Raw genomic sequence first — 16,962 nt, 5'->3', positions numbered from 1 at the left:
CTCCCTGGGAGTCCGCCACTGTAGGACAGCAGCAAACCGTTGGAGGCAGCAGGACAAGTTGTGTGTGGAGCACCAGAACGCTGGTAGATTTTTTGAGAGGGCGTACTACAATCATACAACCACGTTGTGTTGAGAGTATTGTAGACTCGGTCTCAGGGGCCTCAAGTGCAGCAGGCTCTTCTTCTGCAGCAGCAGCAGGAACCAGCACAGCCGTGACAGGAGCAAAGACAGGAGTTAGTGTGGTTAATGTGCCTGTACCTCCCAATGACTCTCCCTTGCTGTTTGACGAACAGCCTGAGGATCTGTCATTGGGAATTTCAGAGCAGGAGGCAGACTTTGAGACCCTTGGAGAGTGTGGACTGAGCACTGAGCGAGGGTTAGATCAGTGGCTGCATTTGCAGAGGTTGGCTTACATGAAAAAGAGGATGATGATGACCATGATGTCACCTGGGAACCACCGGTGCGTGTAAGGGCCAGCAGCAGTTCCGAAACAGACATATAGGAAAGGCAGCAGCAACAGACTGGGGATGGAAGGGGCCGCAAATCTCCCTCATGTGAGTTCCAAAGAACACACAGACGAGTGGGCACAAGCAGGGGAACAGTCAGAGACGATGTGACCATGAGGAAGATGGAGCTGGAGCAGACGCAGGGCACCCAGCCGACGCAGAGGCAGGCAAAGAAAAAGAGCAGCAGAGTGGTTGCACGCACCTCTCCAGTATGGTCCTTTTTCACGCTGAAAGACCATGATGGATGCATAGTAATTGCATAGTAAAGCTCCGCTGATTGCCCTGCTCCCTGAGGAAAGGGAATCCTGATGACAGCAAAGGCAACATCAGGATTTCCCTGTCCTCAGCAACTCAGGGAGCAGAGCAATCAGCGGTGCTTTACTATGCTGACAGCTCTGCTCCACTGATCGTGGAGCGATCAAGGGAGCAGAGCTTGTAGCATAGTAAAGTTCTGCTGATTGCTCTGCTCCCTGATTGGCTGAGGAAAGGGAAATCCTGATGATCCTTGAGCTGTCATCAGGATTTTCTATGTCTCAGCCAATCACAGAGCACTAGGGATGAATGGGCACAAGTCTCCCCATTCATCTCTAGTGCTGAATGGCTGAGAAATATAAAACCTCAGCAGAGCACTAGGGGTGAATGGAGAGGCTTGTCCTCATTTAACCCCTAGTGCCCTGCAATCCCTCACTGTCAGGAGGATTTCCAGGTTCACTGTAACCCTGGAAATCCTCCTGTCATTGGGATAACCTGTAAAAAAAAAAAATACTCTGACATTTGCACTCATATTGATTTGCTGCCACACAACTCCTCTGTTCATTTGTGGTAGTGTTATCGCTTTGTTGTCATTGTGCTGTGCTGCCTGATCTTAGCACTATTGTATACAAACACACTTCCACTTTCTGTCCAAACTGGTTGTCAATGAATTGTCTAGCTGAGTTGCATACTATTGCATACATTCTAACACACCTGAAGGTGATGGAAGGAGGTCCAGTTTTCCAAGCACAACATCAAAGCACATTGATTGCCAAGCTTACAAGCAGAGTCAAGCACTCTTACATTCCGGATAGTATGCTTTATTTATGTGTTTACATGATTCTAATCGTATTAGTCATTTTGTATAGAAAAATGCCAAGGACAGTTTAACTTAGCGCCAAACATATTTTGTTGCTTTGCTCAAACCAATGACCAGAATGTCAAAAGTCGTTTATGCCTGTCCCGCAAGGTCATCCATGACCTGTACATCTTGCTGGAAGGGAAAATTGCAGCAAAAACAAAGAGAAGCTAGGCTATGCCAAGAATGATGAGGCTCCTGGACTCTCTATATATTTTAGGAAGGGTGTCCTTTCAAACCACGTCGCCCTTAATTTGTGCACTGAGCCAGTCTACTGTTTCCTGGGTGTTTATGAAGATTTCAATGCCATTTTAGACCTTGGCCCACTATATATATATATATTGTATGTTTCATTCTTTTCTGGCTGCATAAGCAATGCTTGTGCAAATCTCAACTAAATTGCGCTCTGCCCTAGTTTGGCAATGTGTTTTTGTAAAGTGTCACATAAAAGTCCAGCTCTTACACAAATAAGTCTGCTATTTCATTTCCCAAACGATTAAAGTGTGCTTTTTATGACTTCAACTCCTAGTTTGGTTTGTAACCCAAACATGATGTGCTGAAATATGTAATGCATGCATTGTAAACATATGGAAATACTCACGCGTAAAGACATTAGCATTAAGTTCAGCTCTGACTCGACGTCCCTCTGCTGTACTTTGGGAGCCAGAGGCAGAATGTTGATGTACCTCTGGAATGTCCCAGGTATCCCCATGGTGCAGGCACAGGTTGTGCAGGACACAGCATGCCATGATGACTCGGGCATGCTTTCCATGGCACGTATAGGAGATCACCACCGGGCCGCGCCAAGCACAGAAACCCTGCTTTTAGCAGCCCGATGGTTTGCTCCACAACCCCCTGGCTTTTTTGCAGAGCCTTGTTGTAATTATGCTCTGCTTCAGACCGAGGGTGACGCACAGCTGTCATAAGCCATGGAAGCTGCCCGTATCCTTTGTCAGCTGTAAAAAGACAAACATAATACATGTTAGTTCTTGGTATAGTAAGTGTTCTGTGAATGCAGTGTAACACTAGATTTTTTTTACAAAGGTTGCTAAGGGTTGTGCTCTTCGGTCACTTTATTGTTTTTTAGTTGTTAGGAGACATTGTTATTGCTGACTACCACACTGAAGTACTGTGAGCTGTGAACATTGTAATTATAATTATACTAGGGCTTCCGGGAATATCTGAAAGTTAGTTCTTCCCCTATGCTCCCAATATTGTACAATGTTTATAAAGTATTTGCTAAATTAGATGTTAGCACAAAATATGACATATATACAATATAGGTCATAGCCTGGCATTCTGACAATGCAAAGGGACATAGCAACATAATAGGTGTCTTTAGGATTTGACTACTGTTAGTTGTATTACAGTAATGACATTATTCATTACCTATTAACCAGCCCTCAGGCATTTCTCCAGAGATGAATTTCTGGTAGAGGGCTGTCTGACGAAGGATATAGGCATCATGGCATGATCCTGGGAAACCTGTGCGTGCACTCAAGATTCTCCTGTTGGCATGAATGGCCACATGAGTGCAGTCGATGGACCCCAAAACATTCGGACTGTTTGTGAAGCATGAGCTTGCTCCTCTGGTTGCTGTTGTTGCTGCTGCTGCTCTTCTTCTGTTATGACAAGGAAAGTGGTGTTTAATGTCACAACAGCAGTTGTAAAGAGCAACTCTAGTTCCAAATTCGGATCCATGACAACAGCAAACAAAATTCTTGAACCGGCGCACATTCAAATGCGCGTTTGTTTGCGCACGTACGTGTTTGCGTACTGAATCCCTATAAATTTGTACAGAGTTTCTTAGCCATTCTGGTCATGCAAACCACAACTTGGAGAAAAAAAAAGAAAAAACGGAAAAAGAACAAAGGCTGTGACAAGAACAAGTAAGAGTACACCATTTACTTTATTCCTTCAAAAAATGTTTTGGGTGTGTTGTCCCATAACTCTTTTATTTTGTGACTTCTAGATACATGGAGCCAAGGAGAATGGCCACCACCACTGCCACCACCACCACCACCACCACCACCACTACCACTATTGCTGCTGCTGGCCCAACCACCACCACCACTACCACCCCAGGGTCTTCAGTCCATAGACCAACAAGCAGCTCCCTCAGGCCAGCTAGGTTGCTCTGTGAAGCAGGCCAAGTAACATCTAGGCCCCTGGTCCCTCAACCTGGCACCTCAGCCAGTTTGAGCCAAACCAGAGATTCTGCTTCCAAGGCAACCAGCTTCACTCCTGAGCAAAATGCAGCCCTCATGGAGTCCTACGTACAACATTTTCCTGGACTCCGTGGGGGCTTGCACTCCCAGACTTCCCATGCTGTAAGGCAGGGACTCTGGGAGGAAATTGCCAGGAGTGTAAATGCAGTGGGCAGTACACAACGGACCATTACCCAGTGTCAAAAACGTGTGAATGACATCTTCAGACATGTCAAAAGGGTCCTGGGCACAGAGGCCGGAAGGAGTGGGACCTATCCTGAACATCTTGTGCAGCGTCTCAAGGAGTATGAAAGATTACCCAGTGTCAAAAACGTGTGAGTGACATCTTCAGACATGTCAAAAGGGTCCTGGGCACAGAGGCCGGAAGGAGTGGGACCTATCCTGAACATCTTGTGCAGCGTCTCAAGGAGTATTAAAGAAATTGGCATTGCCATTCATTGGGGCCAGAAACGGTGGTAGGGGTGGACTACTGGGATGACTCCAATGCTTGCCAACCATGTAAGATCAATCCTTTTACAATACCTAATTACCAATGTGAATTGATTTTTGCATTTTTGTGGGTTTGCAACAGTTTAGTCATAAGCATTGAGAAGAAAATAGCATTGTGTTTTTACTTATTTATGCTTGGAGGTGAAATCTAAGATCATTTTTGGAAAATGACCTCTTTGGTGTATTTTTACCTTCTTTTGACTTGCATTAACAACGTGTGTATTTCAGTTTTTTTACAATAGTACGCCCCGAGACACAGCAGTCCCCTCCTGCCCCCTGTGCTCGGGGTGATGTGGATGATGAGGATGTCACTTTGCATCGAGATGACACTGGGCTTCCTCCTGGTAAGATGAACCTTCATGAACCTTCATGGTATATCTTGTTTGACATTGTGCACGTGTCTCTAATCATGTTTATAACCACACTCATGTGTAATATGAGTGTTTCATTTCACACATTTTTGGCTCTGGGAATGGTATGTTTTGTGGTTGGATTTGTGGTGAACCGATCTATCCAAATGAACTTTGGGTTGGAGTCAAGCTCACTCTTTCATTTGTTTTTGTGCTTTCATTAACAGATGACCATCTACAGGAGGAGGTCGTTGATCAACTGCATAGAATCCTGGAGGAGAATACAGGTAATTTGGTTTGTGTGTGTGTTCAGCCTCCCAAAAGCTAAGTAATAACCTTCGATCTTTCTATAATATATTTATATATAGATAAGCTTTGTTAAGTTTTCTTGGCAGAGGATTCTGGTGCAGCCTCCCTTTGGGAATGTGTGAGCTTAATATGTAAAAAATAATTTTGTGTGTGCGAAATATTTGGGACTTTTGATATGTGAAGACTTGTCCCCACATTCATTTATTTTGATGTGATATATCATGTGACTTTGTAGAACATCCATGTCTGCTGGTTTCTGGTTCCGAAGAGTTTTCATGGGCTGCATCCACTGTGGAGGTAGGCAAGAACTGGTCCATTAGTATTTATTTTGGGATGTGTTGGGGGAATGAACCTTTCCCAATGTGTTCCATTTATTTTGTTTTTTTTGTTTAGGGTCCCTCAGGTAGACATTTACCACAAGCAGAAGAGGAGACACCTGAGGTTTCCGTAAGCAACCCATGTTTAATGTATAGGAGTCAGAAAAAATGTGTCTAACATTTTGTCTAACATTAGTTGATGTTTCAATGTCAGGATGCTGTCTGCATAATGTTATGGTGACCACAAAGTTATGTGATATTGTAGTAATTTTTTATTTTCTCTTTATAGCAACCAGTGGATGCAGGTAGATTGGGTAAACCCAGTGTGGGCAGCCAGCTTCTAAACCTCAGTCAGAGGCTGGTTAGCTATTTTGATAGATTAGTGGAGTCAAGGATGCTTGGCCCAAGTTCAGATAATTTTGAACCGGTCCTTACGCTCCTACATGAAAACATAAATCAAAATCGCCAGGACCGACAATTTAACCAACAACATTTGGCGGCCGTGCGTCGTAGATAGAAAAGAATCGGTCCAAGAACAGTCGGCCACTTTGGGTGCCTACATTTTCAGATTTGACCATCTCTGTAACATGTTAAGTGGATCCCTGGGCCAACAATCTCGCCTACATCAGGCGATTATTCAAAGGCTGGGTTGGCAAATCCCAATAAGCCCTGCTGGCTCCCCATCTCCTGCAGAGCAGCCAGCTCTATTCTTCCCCCCGGCTCCCCCCTGTGCCCCTGCCCAGCCAATGAGTGCCCCTGCCCGTGCCCCTGCCAGCCCACCCTGTGCCCCTGCCAGCCCACCCCGTGCCCCTGCCCATCCACCCCTTGCCCCTGGCAGCCCACCCTATGCCCCTGCCAGTCCACCCCGTGCCCCTGGCCCACACACGGGCAAGCAATCGACATGCTCTGGAGGTGGGCCCCACTCGCACCTGTGCTGTGAAGGTGGGCCCCACTCGCACCTGTGCTGTGAAGGTGGACCATGGGCGTGCTGTGGGGGTGTCCCGTGGCCGAGGCCAGGAAGTGGAGGTGGCCTGTGGCCAGGCTGTTAGGGTGGGCCGCGCCCATGGCCGGGCTGGTGAAGTGGGCCGGTTATGTCTGGTTATGTCTACTGACCAAATATGGCACACCACACTTCTCTGACCCTTGTCTGTAACAGATAAATGTGCTTGCTAATAGGTCAACTACTTTTCTGTTGGTTAAAATGACATACTAAGGTGTTAAGCTGTGTATTCTATGCCAAATGTATTCTCGAATGATGTTACAATTACATATATTTTGAAGAGGACATATCTAACATACCCAACTCTGTTACTTTTGGTCACAGGATATTTTGACCAAGTGACCAATGGAGGAATGGAGCAAACTCGGCCAAGCTGCAAAACAGGTTTGCGTAGGATAAGAGCATGTTCAATATTTTATGGTTCAAATAACCTTTGTGTAAAAACTAAGGTTTCTTTTTTTTTTCATTTTTTTAGGGATGGAATTGGATTGGCCAAGCTGGAAAAATCTTCAAAATGTGCACTGAAATAAAAATCAAATTACATTCACAAACTCTGGCTTTTAGTTTTTTTTTACAAAAGTTTTATTTTTTGAATCTCCCCCCAATAACTTAAAATGTGCAAACACCAACAAATATAAAAATATAACAATACAACAAAACTTCTTTTCAAACATATATACAAAGTTTTTTTTGTTTTAAAAGCGATACCGCCTGGGCAGATCCCCAGGCTATTCTGTCTACTTCCTGGTGGGTGAGAAAAAAACAAATAATATATTAACTGGAGGAGTTTGGTCCAAATATTTTTTTAAAAGTACTGTCCTTTTAAAAACCAAACAAATGAAAATATAAACTTACCAAGAGGATGTCTGCCATGTCGCCGGGGTTGGGGTGGCGGTGGTGGGGGGCTCGGAAGCTCCTCAGGAGGACTGGCTGCCTCCCTCGATGTGGAACTGGCTGTGTTTGTAGAAGGAGACCAAAAAAATAAGAGAGGTAAGTACTGACCAAATGTACCAGTATAATATGCAGCTAGTTCTTAAATTGCACAGTGCTACAAAATTCAAGTTATGTCATCTCACCTGACAGTTTTGCTGTTTACACCATGCCAAACAAGAAAGAAAGGTTATTCCTGGGGCCAAGCTAATAATGGCTATGGAACTAAAGTGATCTAGTTTGTTGGCAATTAAGTTTGTGAGTTTTCAAGGGACAAATGTGGCTAAGTGACATTTAACCTTTGTCTTCTGTAAAAAGCTGCCTAGACATGAAGCTAGTCATACACTCCTAATGTTACTTGATGGCGCTAGGCCTAACAAAGTATCTCCTACTTTCTTTTCATGGTTTTTAAGGAATGTTTACAATATCTAAAATGGAGAAATACTTACATTCAGATGAGGAACTTGTGTCCTGTGGAGGAGGTGCTGGAAAGGGCACTGCAGCAGCTGTAGATAAAAAATGAACAGCATAAGTAAAAGTGGGTGGGCAGGACTAAAGTAGATTTGTAAGGTTAGTTAAGGTGAATAGATTAATGCAGAACTTCTAAATGATACTTTCTGCCTACGTCCAAAAATTTTCAGCAAACATTTGTCAGTACAACTATGGACAACTAAACAACTCAAGTCTATTTTTATTCATGCTAGCCAACAACCTAGAAAGAACGGTCATTTGATGCATGATTAATGACTATAATCTACATGCAATCCTGCTAGATCTTTCTTTGTATTTGTAACAAAAAATGGTGAAAGTAGTGTGAGAATGTGTTGAATTGCAACATATGTTACAAAAGTTGATTCTAAGGTTAGCTTACAGGCAATCTCCTCGGCCTTGGCCGCCTCCTCTCCTTCATCGGAGGACTCTGGCTGCAGATGTTGGGCAGTGGGCTCCACCTCCTGAGATGGCTCCTCCTCCCCTGGGGATGGCACCTCCTCCTCGACTAGCTCCTCCTCACCTGGGGATGGCACCTCCTCCTCGACTGCCTCCTCCCCCAGGGATGGAACCTCCTCCTCCACTGGCTGCTCCTCCCCCGGGGATGGCACGTCTTCCTCTACTGGCTCCTCCTCCCCTAGGGATGGCACCTCCTCCTCCTCCACATCCTGGGGGATGGCCAGTCGCCTGTGTGGCCACTGAATTATTCGCAGCCAGCATGATGGAGAATTGGCTGTAATAAAATCAAATATACAAAATTAATAAGGGTAGTAAAATATAGGAAGTGAAAAACAAACAGTTCTAGGCTAAACAATACTACTTTACACAAACAACAAACATTCTAAAACACCACTCCTTAACAAGTGGAGAAGACAAAATGCAAAACTTACCAGACAGGATCCGGTCCCCCACTTCGCGCACCAAATCTGGTCTCCTCCGCTTTAGGTCGCTCCAAGTGTGTTGTATCTGGGCGACTGTTGGGCGCGTCCCTGCAGGGGTCCACAGCCTGTCTGCCAACCTCTCCGCAATTTGTCTCTTGACAAAAATTGACCGCTGCTGGTCATATCTCTGCCGAATCATTGCCTAAAGAAAAAGAGAAACAAAATGTGAGTTATTTTGACAACAACCAAACACCTCTTAAAAAGAAAAAAAAGGGATAACTAATTCATTGACTGATTGATTGATATATTTTCTGTTGCAAATTGACATAGTTTGGTTGCAAATGTAAACTGTTTGTTAATATTGTGTGTAGATATATGGGTAGATATGGGTATACTATTACTATTACTAAGAAGCTTCCAGTTGCCACCCCACTAAGCTTAATCGTGTTTAAACCATTGTAAAACCAATATTTGTGCTCCTAGATGTATACTCTGTTTATCTGGTTTTAGTGAAGCATTAGTAAGTGCCAGACATACATACAATCTAGGGGCAAAATGTAAGCACTGTTGCACTGAGTCAGATAATGCAGCACATGTGGATTTATTTTGTTGACACATGAAAAAAAAAAAAGATCTTTAAAAAAAGTGGAGAAATACAAAACACGGGAATATCTATGTGAGACAGTAGAATAATGCGCCTTCACCAAAATAAGGATTGTGGTCTCAGCTAGCCAGAGGACATTCTAGCAGAAGACTTTCACTGTCCTCTGGCCAAGAAAGATCATTTCCAGCCTTGCGTGATAGCGAGGAGGCAAATTAGTGCTCTTCAAATGATCTACCTCTGATTGAGCTTAATGGGGTAGAATCATGAAGATTTTTACAAACCATACATACACACATCAAAATATGTGCATGTACATAGTTGTGAACAGCCAACTTTAGGTGTGTGGACCTCTACCCAGCTCTCATCTGCAGCTGTAATCCATTGAAAGAACAATAGAGGATACTCCATTCTCAGCTGTCATCCGTGCAGAGGATTCCAGCTGCCGATAAGAGCTGGGCAGTGAGAAGAGCGCAGCTAGAATGAGATGGGGACACAGGCTGTCCCTCCCCCATTCTATAGCTGTGCTGTGGCTTCTATATAAAAAAACTACTTGGTAAAATATATCCACTCTGTGGGCATGTGTAACGACATCATGGGCACAGTGAGATATCTGTGTGTGGGAATTCTGCATGTCATATCTTGCAGCCTATGAGGACACTCATAGATAATAGTCCCAAAATATCTACAAAATCCCAGGCCACCAAATTACAAGCATTTGAAGTGCACTGCAAAAACCTCCAAGAAATGTGGTTGAGTAATAGCTAGTAGGATCCTCAACATTTTAAGTAGTTACAAACAAGGGTTTTGGACATGTAAAGGATTAAAGATGGTGATTTCTTAGGCTGAGGAATATGGGAAGCAGCGTAAAAACACATTGAAATGTGCAAACATGCATGATGCATAAAACACATTGAAATGTGCAAACATGCATGATGCATAAAACACATTGAAATATGCAAACATGTACAAAATGTATGCTTATTGTAGTAAAAATAATCCCCCTCCCTGCCCCCCCGCTAAAACTTAAAAAAAAAATCACTTATTTAATATTAAAGTGCAGATCCCTCTCTTTAAACAATGGGCGCGGCATGATGTACAGATATAAAACTTCCTGGTTTACTCCCGCCTACTGTAAAACGTGGCCACGACACGCCACGCATTTGCACGTACGCCTGCTGTATGCTCATCATTACCCGCTTGTAGCCAGTGTTCCGGTGTTGCGCATAGATACGCGCATATTATTTGAAATTAATATACTTTTTGTATATATTTGTTGTTGTTTCACTTTGAGCCAAACATATGTTCTTGCTTTTCAAGCCTTTCAGGGTGTTTATTCAGTTTGAATTGCATGTTAGACCTTGCCCAACTATATATTGACTCACCTCAGCTTGGTAGTGGAAGCACATAAGGGGGTTTCCTCCTTTAACCAGAAGCAATATCCATTGTATACCTTCCAATGCCAAATCCACTTTGTGCCAAACATGTTCTTGCTTTTCCATCCCTTCAGGGTGCTTTTGCAGATTTGAATGGCATTTTAGATGTTGGCCCACTATATATAGTTGACTTACTCCCCTCAGCTTGGTAGTTGAAGCACATAAAGGTGGATTCCTTCTTTTAACCAGAAGCAATATCCTCCATGAATGTTGCTTGTAGCCAAGCCCGTGATATCCGAAATCATAGGAAGGAATAGGCAATCTTTGCAATGTGAAGCAATAGGGTCCAAAAAGCCCTCTTTGCCTATTTCTTCTTCTAATTTCTCTTTTCTATGTATATGTACACACATCTAAATGCAAACATACATGTTTGGCTTTATGTGCAATCATGTCTATACATACATGAGTGCATATGAAGCAAAACATGCAAGATACAGAAATCCAAACTTACCTTAATGAGGACTGTGCAAAAGTGCCGTGCAATTTTCAACTGATAGAACAGTTCAGGCACATGTAGCAGGTCCGCCGTGACGCACAACTATGAGCTACACGCACCTGAACTGAAAGCACACAAATATGCGCATCAAACAACTGAGTTTTAATAGGACAATCAGGCTGTTTTTAGCCTTACAAATAATTCAGAGGAAGGAACAGCTTAAAAACAATCACAATTGTCTTTTTAAACTGTGTGTCCTGGGAAATTGGAAAGGAGATCACATAACAAACCCCCCAAAAACAAACAACAACATTTTAAAAATAACTTTATTCAAAAGAAACACTTGCTAAAAGGTCACAATAAAATATAAAAACACATCAAAACCAAAAAAAAAAAAAAAAACACACTACTAAACTTTACACTAATTGACAAAAAATTAAAAAGAACAAACAAAACATATGTAAACCCACACTTCCATGTAAAGCCAAATTTTGCAATCAAACAATATGGCCACAAACACAATAACATAGCATTAACATTGACTTCAAAATTGCAAAACAGACATTAAAACATCAAAGTAAAAAAAAAATTAAAAAGAAGCTATTGTGCTAAATGGTAAGCAAAGTATCAAATGCAGAAACATAGATTAATTAGGATAACACACAAAACAACAGCCCCTCCCAGAAGAAAAAGGTAAAAGCAAGTTAAACTACACCCTTATATATGCTCAAATTTAAGCGCACATGTGATAGAAATTCCATTGCAATTAGCACTTGTCTGTCAAAATTGGCTGTTTTTTTTGCAATTGGACATTTCATTATAATTGATCGATATGATCCTTTAGATATGTACACCAGTAAACAGATATTCTATTAATTAAAAAAATAAAATAAAGTTGGGGGGATTTAATGTTAAAAGAGTTATATATATATATATATATATATATATATATATATAGATATTTAGATACATATAAAATTATATCCTACAATAACTATAAATATATATTATTATTATTATTACAATGACTATAGTAATTACAATTATATATTTATATATATATACATATATATCTATAAGAAGCAAACAAGAACCTGTGTGTGCTTGTGACGTTTGTGGGATAATCTAGTCCGATGGCAAAGCCGAGGTTTCGCGCGTGGACAGTCGCAAGATTTACCCGCAGGCGGCTCTTCCGATCAGGCATCGTAAGCCTTTATATAGGCGCCTATGTAGAGGAGCTGAACTCAGTTAACTCTTGCCCAACAGGAAAGAAAGAAGTCATTTTAAAATATGCTTTTTTTTTTTTTAGCGCATATAGATGTTTTAAACATTTGAACAGCACAAACATTTTTTTTTAGGGCTAAGGGTCATATGTGTGCAATTAGAAAGAATGTTTTTTTAGGGGAACAGTGACTTTTAATGCAAGCTCGCCAGTGTAAAACTGCCGGGGATGCGCGGCTCCGGCAGCGAGCTCATTCAGTTGCTGAATTGCGTGACGGCTTCCGATTTCGGATCGCGAATACGAATGCGCGAGCGAGCTTCCAATTTTGCTTGATGAATCAGGGCCAAAGACTCACTAGGAAAACCAAGATGCCTCTGTAAACCCACACTGCTCCTGTGCTAAATCTGTGGCTGCCTATCACCAAACACCCTGTCAGCTGAGCCTGCCTCGGTTGAATTTTTCCGCTAGTTATTGCAATGTCCAGGGGTGCCATTCTTCGCCAGTGTCATGCCGGACATTGTGCCAGCTAGCAATTTACTTTACATTTCTGCTGCTTCCGGAAGGCCAACAAACTTCAGATGAAAACCCCCAGTACTGCCAAACTGATAGGTGATATTGCCATTGATGTCATCCACTTCATGATGCAAACTAGCAATATCGTCTACCTTCCTAACGCTTCCGGCACCACAGACCACAGCAACAGTGCTGGTGCACGAAACATATTGGTCTTGCCGTTCTACGTTTAATCACAAATTTCCAATATTTGAATTACACATTTCGGGTTGGCATTAACAATGCACTACATTCAGCTCTAGAGGCCAGTTACCAATGCCATCCACACTGTCTCAGGGTACACGCCTTCTCCTGATGCTGTTGCTGCTGCCTCCTACCCAGTACTTCATTCACAAAAATTGTATTACACACTTCTGGGTGTCATTGACGATGCACTACACCCAATACTAGATGCCACTTGTGTAGGGGAAAGACAGACGCAGGGAGAGATGTGTAGCGTGACAGGGACAGTGTAGAAGCCTTCTCAGTTCATTGTTAGCTGCATAGTTCCAGTCAGTTAGTTATGTGCTCCACGCTCTACCTCAGGGCCCACCACCTCCTCTTGATGCTGTTGCTGCCTGTGAGTACTCCATTCACTATAATTGTATTACACACTTCTGGGTGTCATTGACGGTGGGTTGAGTTCACCCTTTCTCAATGTCCTAATGTGCTGCATTCTGGACGCTGTCCATCACACAAAAATCCTATTTAGCGAACCCACTGAAAATTTCGCAAACCCACTGAAAGTTCAAAGAAATTTTCACGATACTGTCAGAGGCCTTCTCTCTCATCCCTACTGCAATGTCCACTTGCCTCTTCCAATCACAGGTAACTCGTTCTTTGGTCCAGGGATCTTGGATAACAATTTATTTACTGAAAGTGATACAACATGTCATATTTCAGATCTATGCAGCCTTAAAGACTCATGAACCTGCATCACTTTTCCTTACTATATCAAAGTGCGAAAGAGATCCAGACATTTTTTTTGACCAAGCGACCTTCAGAAGTTTTTGGCCCACAAACCATCCTTGAGCAAGAGTTGGTGTGCAAATTACTGACCAGGTGGTATATACTCCCCACACCTCTGTATAAGGTTTACCCTGAGAGCACCGAGGGAGGCTGGCATTGTAATGCTGGGTGAGGTTCCTAATTCCATATTTTTTGGGAATGCCTCAGAATTCGAACTTTTTGGTGAAAGGTCTGTCAAATTCTACTAAAAAAATCAGCTCTTGACATTCCCTTTAAAACATTTTTCACCATGCATTCCACTGCTCTGGTGTCAGTCTCAAACTCCTATTATGGCAATGTGTTTTTTCAAAATGAATGATCTGATGGTTATGGAAAATCTTACTGCAAACTTCAGATAGTGAGAAGATGGTATTACTGGATAGTATTTACAACATTTGATGAGTACCGAGCGACCACGGCTTCTACTGATATTTAAAACAAATTTTTTTCAGTGGTCACTGGGTTTGCTTCTTTTCCTGTCTTCCCTTTTTTTTTCCTTGTCTGCCAACTTCTTTTTCCTGACCAACCTTAACTCCTCCCTTTTCTCCTGTCTTTTCCTTTCCCAATGCAAATAAATCTCGACAAAGCTGTTATAAATTACCTTGTATTGGTTTTTGATCTTGGATATTTCAATATATATTTTGTATACTATGCTGACTTTTACTGTTCAGAGTTTCCATGTATGGTCTCATTGTTTTCTTTATGCAATCATGTCTCATTGAGTTCCTCAATCAAATTTTAAATTTAAACAAAAAATAAACATGTATTTATATTGTGCAGCTGAAAATTATTCGCCTTAATTGGCGTATTCGCAATCTTTGCGGGGAAACCGGCAGGCGAGTTCACTAGAACTCGGGCCTGACTCGCAGTAATAGACTTCGCTGTCCGGCGCGTACGTACGCGCCGGGCAGCGAAGTCTATTACCGCGAGTCAGGCCCGAGTTCTAGTGAACTCGCCTGCCGGTTTCCCAGCGAAGATCGTGAATACACCAATTAAGGTGAATAATTTTCAGCTGCGCAATTCATGAGATGTTAACCTCAATGATGAGGTGATAGCAATTGGTTAGCGCACACGTAAGCGCATTTCATTGATGAATCAGGCTGATAGTGTATCTTCCTGAGCAGTATGGTTGCTGTGTGCTCCCATGGTGTTTATACTTGCATATTATTGTTTGTACAGATGAACCTAAAACTACTAGGAGATTTTTAAATTGTTTCCAAGAATGATCAAGATTTGTGGACGTTAACATTTTTCTTACCTTTACCTGAGTAATAATAGGCTGGTACTTTCAGTTCTATGTTCCAAAAGCATAGTAATAGTGTTTTGTGGGATGTTGACTTATTTTGTCGAAAAATTCTTTTGCAAAATGTTATCATGACTGCTATCTATACATTTTTTAAAGCACAGCCAAAAACTATAAAAGGAACAGGTGTGTGTTTTCATAACCGTTTTCTCTGTAAATCCTAGTAATCCAGGTGGCTGTGCAAGATTATTCAAGATTATAGAACCTGGTGAAGGGAACATTACTTTTCAACCTAGCCTTTTTTCCTGTTGTCAGTATAGATTGCCATGTATAAATATGTTATTTATCGCTATTTTACAGTTCCATGGGGAAATTAAAGTACTGACACGAATGATGGTAGACCCTAATGCCAAACTTATAAAACCAGGATATAAGGATCTAGCATATACAAGAGGAGAAATATTGGATGTGATTCAGCTCACTGACGCTAATAAAATACTGTGCCGTAACTGTGAAGGGAAATGTAAGTTTATATAATTTAAATTAAGAACATATGAAAAGGGTAAAAAATGTGCACTGAAATTTAAAAAATGTTTTGCTAAACCAAGATTTTTTTTTCTTTTTAGTTGGATACATACCGAGAAAGGCTGTTCTTAAATTGTATGTATTACTTTTTTTGTTTATTTAACTGAAACATGCTAATAATTGGGGATTGGAGAAGGGTTATAGATAAATATGTTTCCCATGTTACACACACATTGTCATGCACAGTACTAGTTGTATTGAATAACAAAAGGACACAGCAAACACTGCTGGCAAATGCGGTGATGTTTTAAAGAACCAATCGCCAATGCTGCAAGTCTGGTAAGCAAAATAGGGGAGTTGGAATCCTTAATGAATGAAGAGCACTATGACTTAGTTGTATTGCTGAATGCTGGCTTTGTTCTCTGCATGATTGGGCTGTTCTGGCTATACTACCTTACAGAAAGACAGAGTAAAATAAAAAGGCGGTGGTGTCTGTCTGTATGTGACAGGTAATTATTAATGGAGCATGTGATGATGTTGAGACATTGCCCCTGATTCATCATTGAAATCCGCGATCGCTGGAAGCGCGATAATACGCGCGACCAGCGATCGCGGATTACCGCGGTCCGGGACTCGAGTGCGCGCGTACAATCGCATTCTGAATCTGCCGGCCGGATTCCTGCCATGCGATGATCGCCAGTAAAAAGCTGTCGGATAAGCGCGGCTCCGTGCGCGAGCTTTTCCGGTTGTTGAATAGCGCGATCGCGCACGATTCCGGATCGCTAATACGAATGCGCGACCGATAATCCGATTTTGCTTGATGAATCAGGGGCACTGAGTTGCATAGGGGGATGAATAATATACAGTTATTTATTGGAGTCTGCTACACAGTGCTGAAGAAGAAATAGAGAATCAACTACTTGCACAAATAGAAAGGGCTTACTATCTATTGACCTTCAGAAGGCCTTTCTAAGTGTTTTATTTGTTTGATGTCCTGAAGAGGATGGCGTTTGGACACATGTTTTTGAAATTGTTAGTTGCGTTATATGACCAACCAGTAGTCCAGTTAAGGGTGGGCAGGGAGTTCTTATTTCAAAATTATAAGGCTGCACAGTTAACTCAACTATCTTTGTGTTTTATTGGGAGGAGAGAACTCAGTGGGTATAAATTGAAGCTTTGGCGTGTCAGTCATTAGGGATTGAAATGTTAATGTGAATAATTAAAAAATATTAGACCAAAAATTGCATGTCCTTCACTTGCCGTTAACCTTGATGTGTGGGATAGGACTAAAAATAATTTAAAGGTTTGTACTCCCCACTGTTCTCTCAC

At 42.0% G+C, this 16,962-nt stretch overlaps 1 protein-coding gene across 3 annotated transcripts in view; it reads left to right on the top strand.

The window, feature by feature from the left end:
* Positions 1–16,962, top strand: part of LOC140326389 (PML-RARA-regulated adapter molecule 1-like) — a 308,253-nt gene that overhangs the window by 63,265 nt on the left and 228,026 nt on the right. For all 3 annotated transcript variants that reach the window (XM_072404936.1, XM_072404932.1, XM_072404933.1), the window contains exons 3-4: positions 15,469–15,631; positions 15,735–15,768. In XM_072404936.1, coding sequence (XP_072261037.1) covers positions 15,499–15,631; positions 15,735–15,768 — 167 coding nt within the window. In that variant the 5' untranslated portion in view covers positions 15,469–15,498. The remainder of the gene's footprint in view (positions 1–15,468; positions 15,632–15,734; positions 15,769–16,962) is intronic.

Source organism: Pyxicephalus adspersus, chromosome 3 (assembly GCF_032062135.1).
Source record: "Pyxicephalus adspersus chromosome 3, UCB_Pads_2.0, whole genome shotgun sequence".
NCBI lineage: Eukaryota > Metazoa > Chordata > Amphibia > Anura > Pyxicephalidae > Pyxicephalus > Pyxicephalus adspersus.
Note: the sequence above shows the minus strand (reverse complement) of the source record. Positions and strands in the feature narration are given on the sequence as shown.